Source organism: Amblyraja radiata, chromosome 20 (genome assembly GCF_010909765.2).
Source record: "Amblyraja radiata isolate CabotCenter1 chromosome 20, sAmbRad1.1.pri, whole genome shotgun sequence".
NCBI classification, from domain to species: Eukaryota; Metazoa; Chordata; class Chondrichthyes; order Rajiformes; family Rajidae; genus Amblyraja; species Amblyraja radiata.
The window spans coordinates 26544497-26563293 of record NC_045975.1 but is presented as its reverse complement, the minus strand read 5'-3'; the positions used below and the strand labels follow the sequence as shown (position 1 = coordinate 26563293).

At 41.0% G+C, this 18797-nt stretch overlaps 1 protein-coding gene across 1 annotated transcript in view; it reads right to left on the bottom strand.

The window, feature by feature from the left end:
• Nucleotides 1-18797, bottom strand: part of slc22a18 (solute carrier family 22 member 18) — an 85844-nt gene that overhangs the window by 4936 nt on the left and 62111 nt on the right. The window contains exon 8 of the mRNA XM_033039130.1: nt 30-131. Within this exon, the coding sequence (XP_032895021.1) occupies nt 30-131 (102 nt within the window). The remainder of the gene's footprint in view (nt 1-29; nt 132-18797) is intronic.

The following is an 18797-nucleotide window of genomic DNA, read 5'->3' as shown; positions in this document are numbered from 1 at the left end:
TAATGCATTGGCACTGGATCAAAGCTTACCGTGGCCAAACCCACCAGACAAATCACCAGGATAGACCAAGGAAGCAGGTTTCTCTCTCCGAATTTCTCAGTCAGCCGTCCAACCACCAGCCCCTGCATAATCTAGGGAAGAGTGAAAACCATCAAATTTATCTTCGACACATGCAAAACATAGAACAGGCAGATTATTAGTTTATGAGCTCCATAACCATAATATGAATCAGTCAAGACCAATGAGATAAACCTCCGCAGTTTAATGTTATGAAAGCACCAAAGATACATTTATTGTTACCATTCATTGATGTGTTTGAACTCAGGACTAAGAATTAAGACTAAGACCTAGTAAGAATGGCTCAAAAAAAAGACTCAAGGTGTTGGAGTAACTCACCGGGTCAGACAGCAACTCTGGAGAACATGGACAGATGACGTTTTGGATCGGGGCCCTTCTTCATTCTGAAAAAGGGTCCCGACCCGAAACGTTACCCGTCCGTGTTCTTCAGAGATGACACCTGACCTGCTGAGTTGCTCCAGCACTTTGTGCTTTTATTTGTAAATCAGCATCTGCAGTTTCTGTGCTTCCATGGCTCTCGACCTGAAACGTCACCCATTCCTTTTCTCCAGAGATGCTGCCTGACCCGCTGAGTTACTCCAGCATTTTGTGTCTACCTTTGATTAAAACCAGCATCTGCAGTTCTTTCCCTCACATTTTATCCGCTCCACTGCAAAATCTCTAGGTATGTCTACTTTGAAGAAGTTCTCCTCCTCTCTCCGACGAGAGTTCAGTTTCAGTCTGAAGAAGGGTCCCGACCCGAAAAGTCACCCATTCCTTCTCTCCAGAGATGTTGCCTGACCCGCTGAGTTACTCCAACATTTTGTGTCTACCTTCTCTATGGCTCAATGTACACCAGGCAATGCTTTACTCTCTGGTCTACTAGGGTTCGGTGAATAGCTCTGACTGCTAATATGTAGATCAAACCACTGCCAATTTGAACGTAAGTAGTATTATGATAATTTTTTCATTAAACATTTACCAAAATGTTGAAGGACCTACAAACCCAAAAACCAGATGCTAATTCTAACCAAACCATTTTTATTCCCTATTGAAATGTCTGTAATTTTGCATGGAAGTGAGGAAATATATTGAGGAAATATCCATGGAACTGACTGCACTCCGAATTTATGCGGTTGATTGTATGCAAAGCTAGCATTCACTTTTATTTAAACTCAGTGAGTTCAGCGTGGCAGGTTGTGTTGTTGGGCGGGTGCTTCTGTGACTCAGTCATTTGCCTATGACAGAATCAGTCCACTTGCTTCATTCACAAACTGGGAGTTTACTTCCTCTCCATTCAAGCCACCGTATATGCCTTTTGTTTGGTGTCAGTGAGCGCAAATATTCGTTGAGCAGTGAAATATGAGACAGGTGCATTCAGTGACCTCTCATTACGGAGCCATACCCTTGCACAGCTTGTGCCGACCGGACGCAGGCCTCTCCACACTAGTACAACACCTGCTGTGGCATTCAGACAAAGAGTTCAGAGGATTCTGGCTTTAAGGCATTGCCTGACGCAACGTAGCCAATTTCAATGCAGCAACAACAATAACTTGAATATATATGGCCCTGTAATGATTGCAAAACAAGCAACATTTCTTTTTGCATGAGTGCTTTTGGGTTATGGGTAAAATATGTGAGGGTGGCTATAATTAATTGTTCAGTAAACCTCTGAAAACCGCATCTGGGTCTTTGTAATGGCACGCATATTATGAAGTCAGTTAGTGACAATTCACTGACTCTAATGATTCAGTAAGAATAGTCACTTGTAGGCACAAACCTGTTTAAACTTGTTAGAACTACCAGCTCCAGAATGGTACCTTAACAATAAAGACCTTTTAAGGACTGTGGAAGAACATTTCTAAAATACCAATCACCGTTTACATAGGCTCTACAGGGATTTCTTTGCAATGGACTGAACATGTAAAATTAACTGCAAATGGTCAAAACTGCAAAAGCTTTATAAAAACACAAAGCTGCTGAACCATTGAAGCGCTGGAGAAATTCAGCAGTCAGGCAGCATCTGTACAGGGAATGAATGGAATACATTTCAGATCGGATCCCTCCCTTTTTGATTCTTACTGCTCTCCTGCTGTTCGATCGTGTCTAAACCTACGTTCATTCCCTCCAGAGATGCTGCCTGACATGCTGAGTGCCCTCAGCACTTTGTGTTTTGTTCAAAATTTCAATATTAGCAGTTTATTGTGTCCCAAAGCTTTAGACAACTTTGATTTGGCTGCATTTGAAGTACTGTGTGCAGTTTTGGTCACCCCTTTACAGGAAGCATGTAGAGAGAGCACAGAGGAGGTTTACCAGGTTGCTACCTGGATAAGAAGGTATTAGCTATGTAGAAAGGTTGGACAAACTTGGATTGATTTCTCTGGAGTGTTGAAGGCTGAGGAGAGATCCGATAGAAGATTCTAAAATGATGTAAGAGTGGGGTAGACAGTGTGAATCTTTTAATCAGGTTGCAAATATCAATATTAGAGGGCAGAGCTTTAAGGTGAAAGAGAGAAAGCTTGAAGGGGATGTGTGGTGCAGGTTTTTTCACAAAGAGAGTGGTGAGTGCCTGGGGTAGTGGTGGAGGTAGATACAATAGTGGCATTTATGAGGCTTTCAGATAGGCACATGAATGTGCAGGGAATGAAGAGATATGGATCATGTGCAGAGAGAAAGGATTAGTTTAACTTGGCATCATGTTCAGCACAGACATTGTAGGCCGATGTTCTATGTTTGATAAAACAGAGCTCTGAGCGCAACTTAACCTGCAATCTCTTGTCTGCTGTCGTCATGCACACCGTTTGTTTGCCATACAGGAATGTGAGATGATTATGACCAGACCAAAGAGGAAGGAAAGAGTTTGAATTGATTGTGATAAAGCCATTGCCCTAATGTGAATAAAACAGATTGAGTTGTACAATTGTGGAATTTCCCATTTAGATTAAAAGCAAATATCTCAGAATATTATTGCTTTCTACAAACAGAATCCTTTGAAATAGTGCCTGGTCATGATAATATGAAAAAAAGACACAAAGTGCTAGAGTAACTCAGACTCACTGAGTTATTCCAGCACTTGTGTCTTTTTTTGTAAACCGGCATCTGCAGTTCCTTGTGTCTACATCATGATAATATAAAGTGGTTTTCCAAGGGCTGAGGGAAGTAATGCCCCTGTATTACTGCCACTAATAGTCAAGTCAAGTCACACTTATTTATATAGCACATTTAAAAAACAACTCTCGTTGGCCAAAGTGCTTTACATTTGTTATAAGAATAGTATAAACAAACAAACTACATACATATATACATATAGCCCTCGCTCAGTGGACATAGGCGCATAGGTCATATCAGGAGGGAGGGGAGGGCGGGGGGAGGGGGCAGAATGGGGGGGGGGGGGAGAGGTGGAGAGGGAATAGAGTGACAGAGGAGAGGGAGGGACTAGATAGAGAGAAACCATTTCAAATGTGTGTTATTGTGCTTCAAGAAACATCATTACATTGCAAGTTAAAAGATAAAAAGATCCATTGCTTTTTATGATTTAATGAGTTGATAAAGAGATGCTGGTAAAGATTGTAATATGTTACTTCTAAGTACTGTTCATTAACCTTCTTAATATAATGGTCTAGATTTTCTTGAGTTTTGTCAGATCACATCAGTTTGGTTGGAATTGCCAGACACCCATACACACACCCTATTGGTGCAGTAATGCAGGATAGACAGAATAAATGACACTCAATCACACACTATGCTCCATTGCTGCTCTCTCTACTGAATGGTAGTTTTTTTTTTTTTTAAATGCTTTTGTATAAAGTTCCCTCTCTTCCCCCTCTCCCTCCTCCCATCACACTGTCCCTTTCCACTCCTCCAAACGCTCACCTCCCACCCCTTGTTTCCCCATTTATCTTTTTTCCCCATATCTTTTTTCTTCTCCTGACCCTTCCATCAATATCCCATCATCTGGTTTCACATTCACTCTTCCTTTTCTTTCCTTATCTCAAACCCTTTTGTCTCCTTTTCGCCTCAAGTAGGAATGCTACAAAATTTTGAGATTTAAAAAATGAAGCCTGTAATTTATCCCATCAGATAAAGCATAAAAATAACTTTAATTTGATACCTAATTCACTTTCATATCTTCAGTATTAAAAACGTTATGGTAATTTTCATACTCGGAAATTAGCATCTTGTTCCCTATTGCTTTTCCATTGACTTAACAGAGAAGCTATGATCGAGGACAGTCAATTGACATAAAAGCCCATAACTTTCTTAAAAATTAAGAGAACTGAATGTAATTTTCAGTTATTATAGATTGAAGCATTCTGAAACAAAAATGAAACCTTACTTGGATTACCTGAAATTAAAGCATTTAGTTAGTTACCTAATTGTAGCTAATTACAAAATTGACCGTTGTGACGGAAATAGTAATAAACACCAAGACTGAATTTTGAAAATTCAAAAATGTGATATTCTCAAGAACAGAACTTTAATATTATTGTATTATATGCTGTAGATCATCACATTTGGAGTAGTCCAAATTGGGAAAGTCTCTGCGAATGCTGTCTAAATCAGTCTCTGTTGTTGGCATTTGAATTGACAATTTTGCATTTCTTCTTTGGAGACATCTGTTTAAAATGTAAAGAAAATAAAACACTGAACAGCATTAACAGAAACAAATTATTATTTGCAGTTTTAGAAGAAAAGGTAGAAATGATAAATTTAAATGCTAAAACAAATAGTAAATACCCAACAAAAAATTCATATTCATCAGTTTCATCAAATCAATTAAATTCATCTAATCAATTAAATCCATCTAAATTCAATTACTAGATCTAAACATCCATTTCTTAAGAAAAGGCTAATATTTTTTAATAGCCTAAGTATCCAAATAACAAATAACAAACTGATCCCATTCACACAAGAATTCACAATATAACATGATTTTTTTTTATCTGTCATGAATTTATATGCCATATGGGAGGAATTTAATGTTTAATTCCCATAAATTAATCCAGAAACATCCACTCTCAAGATAATCAAAATCATTATTTTTTGCACAATACATCTGACTAAAACTGTACTGAGGATATTTAGTATGAAAATATTGATCATGGATAGATAATAACACAAAATATAGATGATTTAGATGTTCTTATGACATGATTGTGCAAAAAAATAATGAATTTGATTATCTTGAGAGTGGATGTTTCTGGAATGTGATCGATTGGAATGTTGCCGTTGCCAGAAATTTTAAGCCCATATCGGCAGGCAAGACATAGCCGATTCGTATGGGGGCCTAAATAACATTTTTTGCATCATAAGATTAAAATGAAGCCACACCAAAAAGCAAGATAATATGTTAAATAAACGACATACCTTTTGTTTTGTCCTGCACTTGCGATCCGTGATGTTGAAGGCATTGAAGGCGTTAGAAGTCGCGTTTAACTTCAATCCAGCGATGCAATCGTCCAGCAAATTAAAAAAAAAAACGGGAACGGAAGCGTGGACGATTTTTCTTCATCAGCTAGCAGCCTGAGGAAATCCCTCTCCGACAACCAATACAAACCTGCATTTTAATCCCGCCCCCCCCCCAAAGCCTCCGGAATCGCACGCACAGGCAGCAGGCAGATCTGGAGCGCCACTAATGGTAAGTTTTGTAACGCTACCTCTAGCCTTGTCATCTTCTCCACCCATCAACCAATCATTCTCCCCCCACCTGTATCCGCCCATCACTTGCCAGGCATTGCCCCACCCTCACCTCATTTTACCAGCTTTCTCCCCCCTACTCCATCAGTCTGAAGTAGGATCCTGATCCGATACATTATCTGTCCATTCCCTCCACAGATGCTGCCTGATCTGTTGAGTTCCTACAGCATTTTTTTGCTCAAGATTCCAACATCTGTAGTCTCTTGTGTTCCCTAGTTAAAAGCTGACATTGGACTTCCATGAGGTGGAGGTCAATTCGCAAAATCACAACACCACAGCCAAAGTCAGCGGGTGAGGCAGCAACTATGGAGCGAAGGAAATAGGCAACGTTTCGGGCCGAAACACTTCTCAAGTCTGAAGAAGGGTTTCGGCCCGAAATGTTGGCTATTTCCTTCGCTTCATAGATGCTGCCTCACCCACTAAGTTTCTCCATCATTTTTGTCTACCTTCGATTTTCCAGCATCTGCAGTTCCTTCTTAAACACCACAGCCAAAGTCTGCAGGTTTGATGGCAATATGGGGTCGTCCTCAGGTAGCAGAGTACTGTAAGATCACAGGGGGTTCAGCCTTGGGGTGATGGTCATTTCAATTGAGGGCAGGAGCAAACCACTCAGATGCACAGTACTGCTATATCATTTAATAAGATTGCAGCAGATCTGAATACACACTGCAACTCCACCCATGGCAATCTTCAAAAACCATCAACTCCATCCTTGCTCATCAAGCTTCTATCCACCTCTTCTTTGTAAATACCCAGACTGCTTCCACCAACCTCGGAGGAAGAGTCCAAAGATGCATTATCCTCTGGGGGAAAAACAAATCAAATTTTTATCATAAATGGATGGCCTCTCATTTTTGGGCAGTGCATTCAATTCTACTACCAAAAAACAATAACATTCCTATAGCTTTTCTAATTACTTGCTAAAGTTACATCCTGCTATTTGTGAATCATGCGTTTTCAGATATTTGCAAATAGCATCAACCTGAAATGTTAACTTTATTCCTTCTTGCAATATATGCCGCAGAGTGTTTCCAACATTATATTTGTGTAGCCATATCCCTCGATAGCCTCCTTACATTGCATTCACAACTTAAAATGCAAGCTTACAGAGCAAATTAAAAATGACTAATAATGACATACAAAATGAGCAGGAAGGAACTGCAGATGCTGGTTTAAACCGACGATTGACTCAAAAAGCTGGAGTAACTCAGCGGGACAGGCAGCATCTCTGGAGAGAAGGAATGGGTGACGCTTTGGGTCGAGACCCTTCTTCAGACCGAAAGTCACGGGAAAGGGAAACGAGAGATATAGACGATGATGTCGAGAGATAAAGAACAATGAATGAAAGATATGTAAAAAAGTAACGATGATAAAGGAAACAGGCCATTGTTAGCTGTTTGTTGGGTGAAAATGAGAAGCTTGTAGCAGACGAAATGTTCATTTCTTGAGGAACTGAATTGAAATGGAGAAAATATGTGTTAAATGGTTACAGTACTGTTTGTGAAAAGATTAAGCCGTTGAGTCTTGAATGGAAGAGATGGTTCCATTGTAGACATGACCAGATACATGGGCTATAAATAAAAGATAGATACTAATAAATCGGGAATTCAAAAGAAACCTCTTTGCCCAGAACTGTACACCAGCTGTAGTTCTTTGAATGAAGTATTGGATAGAAAAAATAAGGCAGGAAGTAACTGATTATATGAAAAGATTAGATGAAAAAGAATCAGAGGAGATTTGAGTGGAACATAAACAGCCAAACACTATATAAACAAGAGGAATCTATTGTGCAAAATGGAACATCTCTGTGCTATACACTCTATGCAATTCTCTGCAATTTGCAAGGGCACATACATATCAATAAGATACTGGATAGTCTGCTTTTCCAGTGGGTGTTGGCTGAGGAAATAAAATTGGTCAGGAATTTGTCAAAATGCCATGCCCTTTATTAAACATGACATTTCACATCTACTTGATGGCTCAGTCATTAATTATGCAGCACTCCCACAGTGACACACTGAAGTGCACGTAGGGAAGATAAACTTAGTAATCCAAAAGTCTTCAATGGGTTTAGTTGACAAAGTTGGCAAGGAGAGACATTTAAAAAATGGTTGATTCCAGAAATCAGTGTGCAAAGTTTTTGAAGGCAACATCAGGTGCAAAGATTTAGAGTTATAAAGCCATACATAGAGCAATGTAAATTCCCGAATGCCTTACACATTTGCTCACTGTGTGCATTAATCAATCAGCTTCAAAGACTGCCAGTAGACACAAGAAACTGCAGACGAATGTGTAGGAAGGAACTGCACATGCTGGTTTACACCGAAGAGACAACACAAAATGTTGGTGTAACTCAGCGGGACAGGCAGCATCTCTGGAGAGGAATGGGTGATATTTAGGTCGAGGCCCTTCTTCAGATATTGGTTTACAAGAAAACCCCACAAAGTGCTGGAGTAACTCAGTGGGTCAGGCAATATCTCTGGGGGACATGGATAGGCGACATATCTGAATGGGACCCTTCTTCAGACAGAAGTTCACACAAAGTGCTGGAGTAACCGATCGGGTCATGCAGTACCTCTGGAGAACATGGATAGGTGACATTTCGGGTTGGGACTTCTTTTCAGACTGAAGAAGGGTCCTGACGCAAAACATTGCCTATCCATGTCCTTCAGAGATGCAGCCTAACCTGCTGAGTTATTCCAGTATTTTGTGTAGGAAAGAACTGCAGATGCTGGTTTAAATCGAAGGTAGACACAAAATGCTGGAGTAACTCAGCGGCAGCATCTCTGGTGAGAAGGAATGGGTGACATTTCGGGTTGAGACTTCTTCAGACCAGTATTCCACTATTTTGGGTTTTTTTCTAAACCAACATCTCAGTTCCTTGTATTTATATCAGAAAAAAAGTTGTCAGTTTGCCAAGATCTTCAACTTGAGGCCTTATCCCAGGTTAAACATAATGTGGAATTTAGTCAAAAGTCAAGAGTGTTTTATTGTCATATGCTCCGAAACAGAACAATAAAATTCTTGCAGTGGCACAACAGTCCCTATTTTTCATTACAATAAAAATTGTGAGGGCAGAACTGAATATGAAACATCAGGAAGAATAATTTTGGAACATATTTTTCCTTCACACTATATGCATCGCATTCAGCTTGAGACAACCCACTCAATACTGTGATTGGTTGGCTAACCTGGTGATGTCTGGTCCTATGCCGATGAAATGGCCGTTAAGTTGCTCATTCCACTTCCTGATGCCTGCCGCAACTTTTGAAAACTCTGTCCACCCACTGCATGTAATCGAGAGGTCACATTGTACCAATGGAACCAGCCCAGCTGTAAATCTCTTTAATGTGCAACAATGCTTTCCACTCCACTTTGCATATGAATGTGTTTCCAGCATGTGATTTATTTTCCCTTTGGGCATTTTTAGAGTCACATCTTTCCCACGGTTGTAATCTCAGCTATTTCATTGTCACTGAATATGCATCCTCTCTCCAGGTGCCAAAGCATTAGGCATTGTGAAATAGAAGAAATGCAGGTATTTCAAGTTAAATGCATTATCTGAATTATCAAATAATGTATGAAAGGTATTATACTGGGGTTGAACAGGCTCCACTGGCCTGGATTTTTGCAATTCTAAACCCTTTTGACATTTCAATGTTAAATGTCACTCAATCACACATACTAGGACTCCAGGTTGAGTTAGCAAACAGGCTACTCTTGGATCTCTGGGCTGGGCAAAATTAATCAGCCAAAACTTCCATTCCTGATTACTACTGACTCGTTGTGGTGAATGGTGCTTTAAGGGCCTGTCCCACTTACGCAATTTTTTCGGTGACTGCCGACACCCGTCATAGTCGCAGCAGGTCGCCAAAAATTTTCAACATGTTGAAAATCCAGCAGCGACCAGAAAAAGGTACAACTCTTTGGGCGACTACTCACAACCATACAGGCATCACCCCGCGCAGGCCCTTTACTGTCACATTTACAAATGCATGGTGAAATTCTTTTTTTGCATACTGTTCAGTAAAGTATTGCCATACCTAAGCACAATCCCCGATTAGCCAAGTGTACAGAAATAGTCCAGTGACACCGCATGCAAGAGTCAAGTCAAGTCAAGTTTATTCATCACATACACATACGAGATGTGCAGTGAAATGAAAAGTGGCAATGCTCGCGGACTTTGTGCAAAAAGACAAACAAACAACCAAACAAACTATAAACACAATCATAAATACACACATATTCTTTTACATATTAAATATTGGAAGGAAAAACGTTCAGTAAAGTTAGTCCCTGGTGAGATAGGAGTTTACAGTCCGAATGGCCTCTGGGAAGAAACTCCTTCTCAACCTCTCCGTTCTCACAGCATGGCAACGGAGGCGTTTTCCTGACCATAGCAGCTGGAACAGTCCGTTGCAGGGGTGGAAGGGGTCTCCCATGATTTTATTGGCCTGGAGTTGCACCTCCTGATGTATAGTTCCTGCAGGGGGGCGAGTGAAGTTCCCATAGTGCGTTCGGCCGAACGCACTACTCTCTGCAGAGCCTTCTTGTCCTGGGCAGAGCAATTCCCAAACCAGGTGGTAATATTCCCGGACAAGATGCTTTGCACAGCCTCTGCGTAGAAGCACTGGAGGATCCTTGGAGACACTCTGAGTCGCCATGTTTTGGCGCCATTTCTAAAGTCCAAAATGCACATGAGGAAATTAGGTGATATGTGTCTTTTAAATGCTGCCTCAACTATCTCCTCTGACAGCTTGTTCCATAGACCCAACATCTCTGACTGAAGACCTTCATGTTAAAGGTTCGTATTAAATCTTGTCCCTCTCATCTTAAACCTTTATGATTTCGATGTCCTGAGTAAAAGATTCTATGCATTGATCTATTCCCCTCATGGTTGCATACACATTTGATGAATGAATTATGACTGATGTCATGTTTAAGGGTTGGTTCAGCTACCAGGAATCCATGAGGCCAGAAATGTATATAGAATGCATATTATCTGCAATGTAATATGTTGTTCATGCAGTTTTAGTGTTAGTCCTATGGAGAACCCACTAATATGAGTTTTATTCTATTAGAACCAGAAAATAAAACATTTTGCACCCTTCACAGCTTCGGTGAAAGGATGGACTGAGTATCCTTCATTCTGCAGACTAATGGAAATGTTAGCAATCAGACCAGGGTAACCTGGAGGTGTTTACCTAAATTCTTTGATAGACACCTTGATAGTGCTGGAGTAACTCAGCAGGCCAGGCAACATCTGTGGAGAAAAAGGATGGGTGACGTTTCACATCAGGACCCTTCTTCAGACTTTGAAGTAAGGTCCCGACACGAAACGACACCCATCCTTTTTCACCAGAGATGATGCCTGACCCGCTGCGTTACTCTGGCACTTTGTGTCCATCTTCAGTATAAACCAGCATCTGCAGTTCCTTTCTACATACCTAAATCCTTTGTTCTGTTAGCTCGCTTCTTATCTAAATAACACTTAAAATATCAATATTTGACTGTTTTCACTTACTCTCCCAACTCTTTCTGGAATTCTTGCTTAGGTTGCTGCACTTTCACCCATTAACCAGTACAGCACTCCTCCTGTAGCCCAGTTGAAAGATTGATTGAAAGATACAGCATGGAAACAGGGCCTTTGACCCACGCTGACCACTGATCACCCATTCATACTAGTTCAATGTTTTCCGACTTTTACATCCGTTCCCTACACGAGGGGCAATTTACAGAAACCTATTAACCTATAAATCCACATGTCGGCACCTGGAGGAAACCCATGTGGTCACAGGAAGAACGTGCAAACTCTACACAGGCAACACCTGAGCTCAGGATCAAATCAGCAGCTCAACTGGCTGCGCCACTGCGTCGCCCTGTTATTTAATATAGCTTAATACATTACCATCAATAATGTCCAGCACAATGGGCAAGACAGCTATGGCAATAGTTAACTAGAGTACAGATAAGCCAATACAAGAAGCAGGTGACATCCTGCGGAAAACAGCAGCAACCTGAACGATTATTTGACTTGGAGACTGAGGATTAAGGTAATTCTGATAGACTAGGACAGGAAGTTCATGCAGGATCATTGTCACTCTCGATGACACATTGCATCATCTTACAACTCACCAATGTGATCTTCCTTGAAGATATCTTCCCTCCAAAATATTTGAGTCTTGTTCAAATGCAATGAAAACATTGGCAAAAAATCGTTATTAAAAAATAGAAAGTTAAATATAAACTAGGCACTTGCGGTAAAACACTGAAAAGACCATCAACATGTGAAAGGAAAGAACATATTGTTAATGCATCTAATGGAAATACCTCATCAGGATTGTTCAAACCGACATGCAAAACATTCTGTGTAGGAAGGAACTGCAAACGTTGGTTTAAACCAAAGTTAGAGACAAAAATCTGGAGTAACTCAGCGGGACAGGTAGCATCTCTGGAGAGAAGGAATGGGTGATGTTTCGGGTCGAAACACTTCTTCAGACTGGAGAAGGGTCTCGACCTGAAACATCACCCATTCCTTCTCCTTAGAAATGCTGCCTGTCCCGCTGAGTTACTCCAACTTATAGTGTCTATCTTCCATGTAAAACATTTATCTCTCTATTCCTCCCCCACCAAAGTCGCATCAGCTTCTCGTTTTCACCCAACAAACAGCGAACAATGGCCTGTTTCCTTTATCATCGTTACTTTTTTGCATACCTTTCATTCATTGTTCTTTATCTCTCTACATCATCGTCTATATCTCTCGTTTCCCTTTTCCCTAACTAGTCTGAAGAAGGGTTTCGACCTGAAACGTCACCCATTCCTTCTCTCCAGAGATGCTACCTGTCCCGCTGAGTTACTCCAGTTTTTTGTGTCTATCTTCCATGCAAAACATTAGCTTACTTTTTATTTCAGATATCGACCAATATAGTTCCTGCCTCAAAGTATAAACTTTATTTCTGAGAACTGCATGAATCATTCGTTAAGAATGCGATACATAAAGATGCAAGAACAAAAGAAATGATAGTGTAGGTTGAGGTAGATTTGCCGGTTATTTAAGCAGTGACAGGTATTAATTTATATGTGAGATAATCATTAAGAAAGAAAAACGTTGCACGAAAATGAAAATAGACAATTAATTTTTAAAATTATTTTTCTCCAACTTCCCTGACCGCAATGGTTCTTGCCCAAGACTGATTCCTCCTGCCATTCACCCAAAGAACATTACTCATGCAAGAGTCAGGGCTGGTTCTGATATGCACATTTTAACTTTAGGTCTATGAAAGATAATCCTAATCCTGTCCTCTTCCAATATGCTGGTACAGGGGTGGGGAACCTGCGGCCTTAAGGCCACTTGCGGCCTTCTAGGCCATTAAGTGCGGCATTTTGAATGAATCCAAATTTCATAGAACAAATCCTTTTATTTTTATTTAAGAAGGAACTACAGATGCTGTAAATCGAAGGTAGACAAAAATGCTGGAGAAACTCAGTGGGTGAGGCAGCATCTATGGAGCGAAGGAAATAGGGCGAAAAAGGGTCACCTAAAGGGTCTCGACGTTTCGGGACCGAAGAAGAAGCGTCTCGACCTGAAACGTCACCTATTTCTTTCGCTCCATAGATGCTGCTTCACCCGCTGAGTTCCTCCAGCATTTTTGTTAATATGTTTTTGTTCGTCTTTTATTACTTTAATTTTAATCTTAAAATGAACGTATTTAAAAAACCAAAGAGTAAAAGAAGATTCAATGAAATAATCCTCCCCGACTGACGGCCACAATTAAAACATGAGGGCTATTTTAACAAAATAATGTACATTTTGAAGTACATCTGATTGAAGTTTCTTGGATGCGGCCATTAGATTACAGCTAACTTAATGCGGCATTCCAACATGAAAAGGTTCCCCACCCCTGTGCTGGTATATGCACTTTTGATAATTCTGTACAAATCAGGGTGAGAAACCATGGCTGATCTTTTACCTTTCTAACTCTCATAAGCCAAAACCAATGACAGCACTGATTCAATGATACTTTATTATCACATGTACCTAGCTACAGTGAAATGCTTTGTCTTGCATACAACCTATTAAAATCATACAGCAGACCTCACCTGGGCAATACACAAAAGTCACCACGTTTCTGCAACCCTACTAATACTTGATTGATTTTGACCAACCCAAGGCATACAATCTGGACCAGCTGCTCTTTATATTAACGTACCTAATAGTGCCTTTAGCCCTTGAACCATTTGGGAAGAACCCAAATCATCCTGATACATTCTAACAAAGGCACAAAGTTGGATCTTTTGAAATTACAATCTAAACGTTGGTTTGCAGTTGCAGAATTTCCTTATGGCTGGAACTGCTGTTGCATTTTTTGGGACTCCAATTTAGGTCGGTCTTTTTGTCCCAGGCTTGATATTGTAAGATCCAGCCTTTCCTATAGTAATTATTCTAAATTCTTCGGAATTTTTTGCAATTCACTTTTCGGTGACAAACAATCTGTGTTGCCCAATGAAATAGAGCTAAAACACCATGGGAATGGCCACTCAATGAGCACAAAATATCACCTGGACATAGTCAAGGATGGCAAGCAAATACTGTGCAACTGGTGACATTTTGGGTCGGGACCCTTCTTTAGACTGAAAGTACGGAGTGGGGGGGAAGAGCTGGAGGTGAGAAAAGACCAGGACAAACCAGGACTGGCACAAATGACCTCAGGCAGGGTGGTGTCCTGGTAGGCCAATTGTTGGCTTGGAAAGGTTTGGAGAATTATCTTGTGCAGCTAATACAAGGTCTCATCAATCACTCAAGCTATAAGAGCCAAAACAGTTGAAGAATGAAAACAATTTATATATATATAGGGACCTTTCATTTATTTAACCATTCCAAGGTGCTTCACAATGAGGAATTTCTCCTGAAGCAACTCAAAAATTGTGCATAAATATGTCCAATTGGCCTGGATCGTAGACGAAGAAGCAGGCAACAAAAGTCAATCATCTTCACAACCTAATTTCTGAACAATGTTCATGAAATCGGTGGGTTTTACAGGATGTGTAGAAAGGAGCTGAGGATTTGATTCACTGGGAGTGTCTACAAATGCTGCAAACCTGCCCTTGTAAAGTGACAAAATCAGTCCGACGAAGCATCTCGACCCGATACATCACCCACTCCTTCTCTCCAGAGATGCTGCCTGTCCCGCTGAGTTACTCCAGCATTTTGTGTCTACCTTGCAAAGTGACAGTAAGATCCTTGGGTGTGGGTGTTGGCTTCCTAATCATAATTATTCAATTGTCTTATTCTCAGCTTTTACTGGCACCGCAGGCAGAAGAACAGCTTATGTGATTTGACTGAACCTTATGATTAATGGTGATTGTTTGAGCATGTGAGCATTCGCATGAAAAAACTTTACGCATCCTTGATTGGGAATTTGCTTAGAGAATGTTAGAGGCATTCAGTATTCATTAGTTTTAAATCAGCAAATGATGCCACCATTTTATCCAATGTATGATTGGAAAACGTATTTTCACTGGAAAAAACAAGTTCAATGTTTATCAAAGAAATTAACATCTTTATCTGACAACGTTTCTATTTCAGACATAAACTTTATTCGTAAAATATATAAAAGTAGTATATAAATACAGTGCATAGTTATCTGGGATCAGAACCTTAGACTGCAGTCCTTTCCCACTAAGCAATGTGGTGTAACTGTACCATCTCCATTGTATTGGAAGACCAACAAGTTGCAGGCAGACCAAAGGGCGCATTTCACGAAGTCAGTGATTTCCCTCAGCAGCACCTGATTTCTGACTCATAAAGAAAGTATATGGTCTGCTTGTCTTCATCTGTCAGTAAATTGAGTAAGAGTCAGGAAGCAGCTTGCAGCTTTATAAAACTTTAGTGAGGTCACATTTGGAGTGTAGCGTGTGCAGTTCAGGTCACCCCACTAGAGGAAGAATGTGGAGGTTTTAGAGAGGGGGCAGAAGAACTTTACCAGCGTGCTGTCTGGATTAGAGGGCACTGGCTAGAAGGAAAGGTTGGACAAACAGATTGTTTTCTCTGCAGCATCAGAGGTTGAGGGGCAACCTGTAAGAAATAAAAAGGCATAGATCGGGTAGACAGTCAGAACCTTTTGCACAGGGTGGAAATGTCAAAGACTAGAGCGCCTAGCTTTAAGGTCAGTGGGGAAAAGTTTAAAGGAGGTGGTGGGAAAGGGTTTTTTTCTTACACAGAAAGTTGTGGGTGCCTGAACCCACTGCCAGTTGTGGTGGCGATAGTGGCATTTAAGCTTTTAGAGGGGCACATGGGTATGAAGGGAATGGAGAGATATGGATCATGTGTAGGACGAGATCATTAGTTTAATTTGGCCTTATGTTTGGCACAGCCATTGTGGGCTGAATGGCCGTCTACTAAACTACACTCTTCTACATTCTATGCGTTCCTGAAAACAGAGAATCCTCTGTCACGTAGCTGCTCAGAATGAACCCAATCAAGAACTCTTGCATCTTTTTCCAAACCTTCTCTGCAAATGCACCATTCACAAGTTGTTGAGCGATCATCTTGTTAGGCAGGGATTTATATTTCCAATTCAGGATGGTTTGGAGAGTAACTCCCAGATGGTGGTGTTCCACATGCTCCTGTTGCCCTAGTCCTTCTAACTAGCAGAGATCGTGTTTTTGGAAAGTGCTGTCTAAGAAGTCTTAGCAAGTTGCAACAGTGCATCCTGTAGATGGTATCGATGTTGGAGTGAGTGAATGATTCTGAGTAGGTGTATCAAGTGAGCTGCTATGTCCTCTATGGTGTTGAGCTTCTTGAGTGTTGTTGAAGCTGCATTCATCCAGGCAAATGGAGAATATTCCACAGCACTTATATTTTGTGCCTTTTAAGATGGTGGACAAGGCTTTGGGGAATTAACAAGCGGGTTACTCGCCTTTGGATTCCAAGCCTGGTCTTGTAGCCACATTGTGTATATGGATACTCCTGTTCAGTTTCTGGCCAACAGTAACTCCCAGGAGACACAAGGAACCACAGATATGGAATCTTGAGTAAAACACAAAGTGCTGCTGTGACTCAGCAAGTTAGGCAGCTTCTGTGGGAGAATGGATAGGTAAAGTTTGAAGAAAGATCCCGAGCCGAAATGCCACCTATCCATTCCCTCCTCAGATGTTACCTAACTCCAGCAATAACCTTCTGGATATTGACACAAATGGTAATGCCAATGAATGTCAGGAGGTGACAGCTGGATGTTTTCTTATGAATATCATCGTTGCCTGGCACTCGTATGACACAAATGTTATTTGCCACTTAACAGCCCAGGCCTGGACATTCTCCAGGTCTTGCTGCATCTGGATGGTGACTACTTCATTATCTGAGGAGTCGCATACATTTTGCTATCATCAGCAAACATCCTCACTTCAGACCTTACGAGTGATGAAAGCAGCTGAAGATGGTATGTACGTATAATATTTATCAGAGCTACCGCGGTTATCTGGATTGGCACTGGTGAAGATGGTGGAAATGAGACAGAGAAAAAGATTCATGAACATGCTGAAAGTCTCCTTGAAAAAACGTAACATTCCCACAGACTTTGTAATTCTTGGCCCATGAAGATTGTGGAGAAGGAATGTACGAGCTGATATTGAGAACATCAAGAACAGCGGGAGTCCTGCAAAAAAACAGCAGTTGGAGCACACCCACCTCACAGAGGTATTTCCAAGCATTTTTTCCCTTCAATGGCTTTTTAAATCCGTTTTTTTTGCTTGCTGGATTGGGGAGTGTATGCAATGTGATGCACGAAAAGCAAACATTGCTTAGGACAGGCTGAAATGGTTCAAGCCTAATCCGCTTGGTTATTCAGTAAATCCATAATCCTATTTATGAGCTACTATTTATTTAAATGATGTGACTCAGCACTGTTCCTTCTGTGACTAGTTTGTTCTTTGTCTGACAGTGAATGTTCCCTGTGTTTCAAATGTACGGAGTGGAAGTGTTCCTTGGCATCAAGGCAGAGGTCAACCTTCGCTGTGTGTGCCAATCTTTCTGCACGTAAACTGAATCTGCCAAAGGGCACCGTGCTGAGGGAAGCAACCTTTCCCTAAAATGCTGTTATATTATCCTACCTTCAACCTAACCCAGTTTTGCAAAGCTCCAGGTTCTCCCTCTGTTGTATGGTCAAACCAGATCACATTCCATTTCCCCAAACTAAAAGTCTCTTTCATGAGTGTTAACAACAACACTGCTTTCCTCTCCCTCGCCCCCCCCCCCCCTATCTCTTCCGCCAACCCACGCACTACCACGCCGGCCAAATTCTCCTCCAGTGTTGCAGAACTTTAGAACCTCTATTTTTATTACTCATCTGCAAAATGCCTTTAAGAGCTACATTTTCTTAGGTACTGTTCTGTTCCTTCAGAAATATAAAATCAAAGACCTCATTCAATCTTAAATAACACTTCAGAAGATAGTTTAAGAAGGAACTGCAGATGCTGGAATATCGAAGGTAGACAAAAATGCTGGAGAAACTCAGCGGGTGAGGCAGCATCTATGGAGCGAAGGAAATAGGCGACGTTTCGGGTCGAGACCACGTCGCCTATTTCCTTCGCTCCATAGATGCTGCCTCACCCGCTGAGTTTCTCCAGCATTTTTGTCTACCTTCAGAAGATAGTGGTTTCCATTGACTTAGATTTTTACCTACTCCAATTCCCCATCTCCCCGCCAACCTTCACACCATGTCAGGTGTACTTCAAAAGAAAACAAGGAGACTATTATCAGTGCAGGATAGAGAACTTACTGATGATTAATAATGAACTGCTGGAGGAACCCAGGTTGGTCGAGCAGTTTCTATGGGGGTGGGGAGGGGGGACAGCAATTGTTGGTGTTTTGGGTTGAGAATCTGTATCAGGACTTGCATGTTATGCATGGATAGACACATCTGCAGTGCTCCAGGAAAGTAATATGAAAAGTACAGTGTTGGAAACCGGCATTAATATCAATGAAAATAGAGATCGACAGGGTGCAAGATAAGAGCTGGAGGTTATTACTATCAGGGATCTATTTT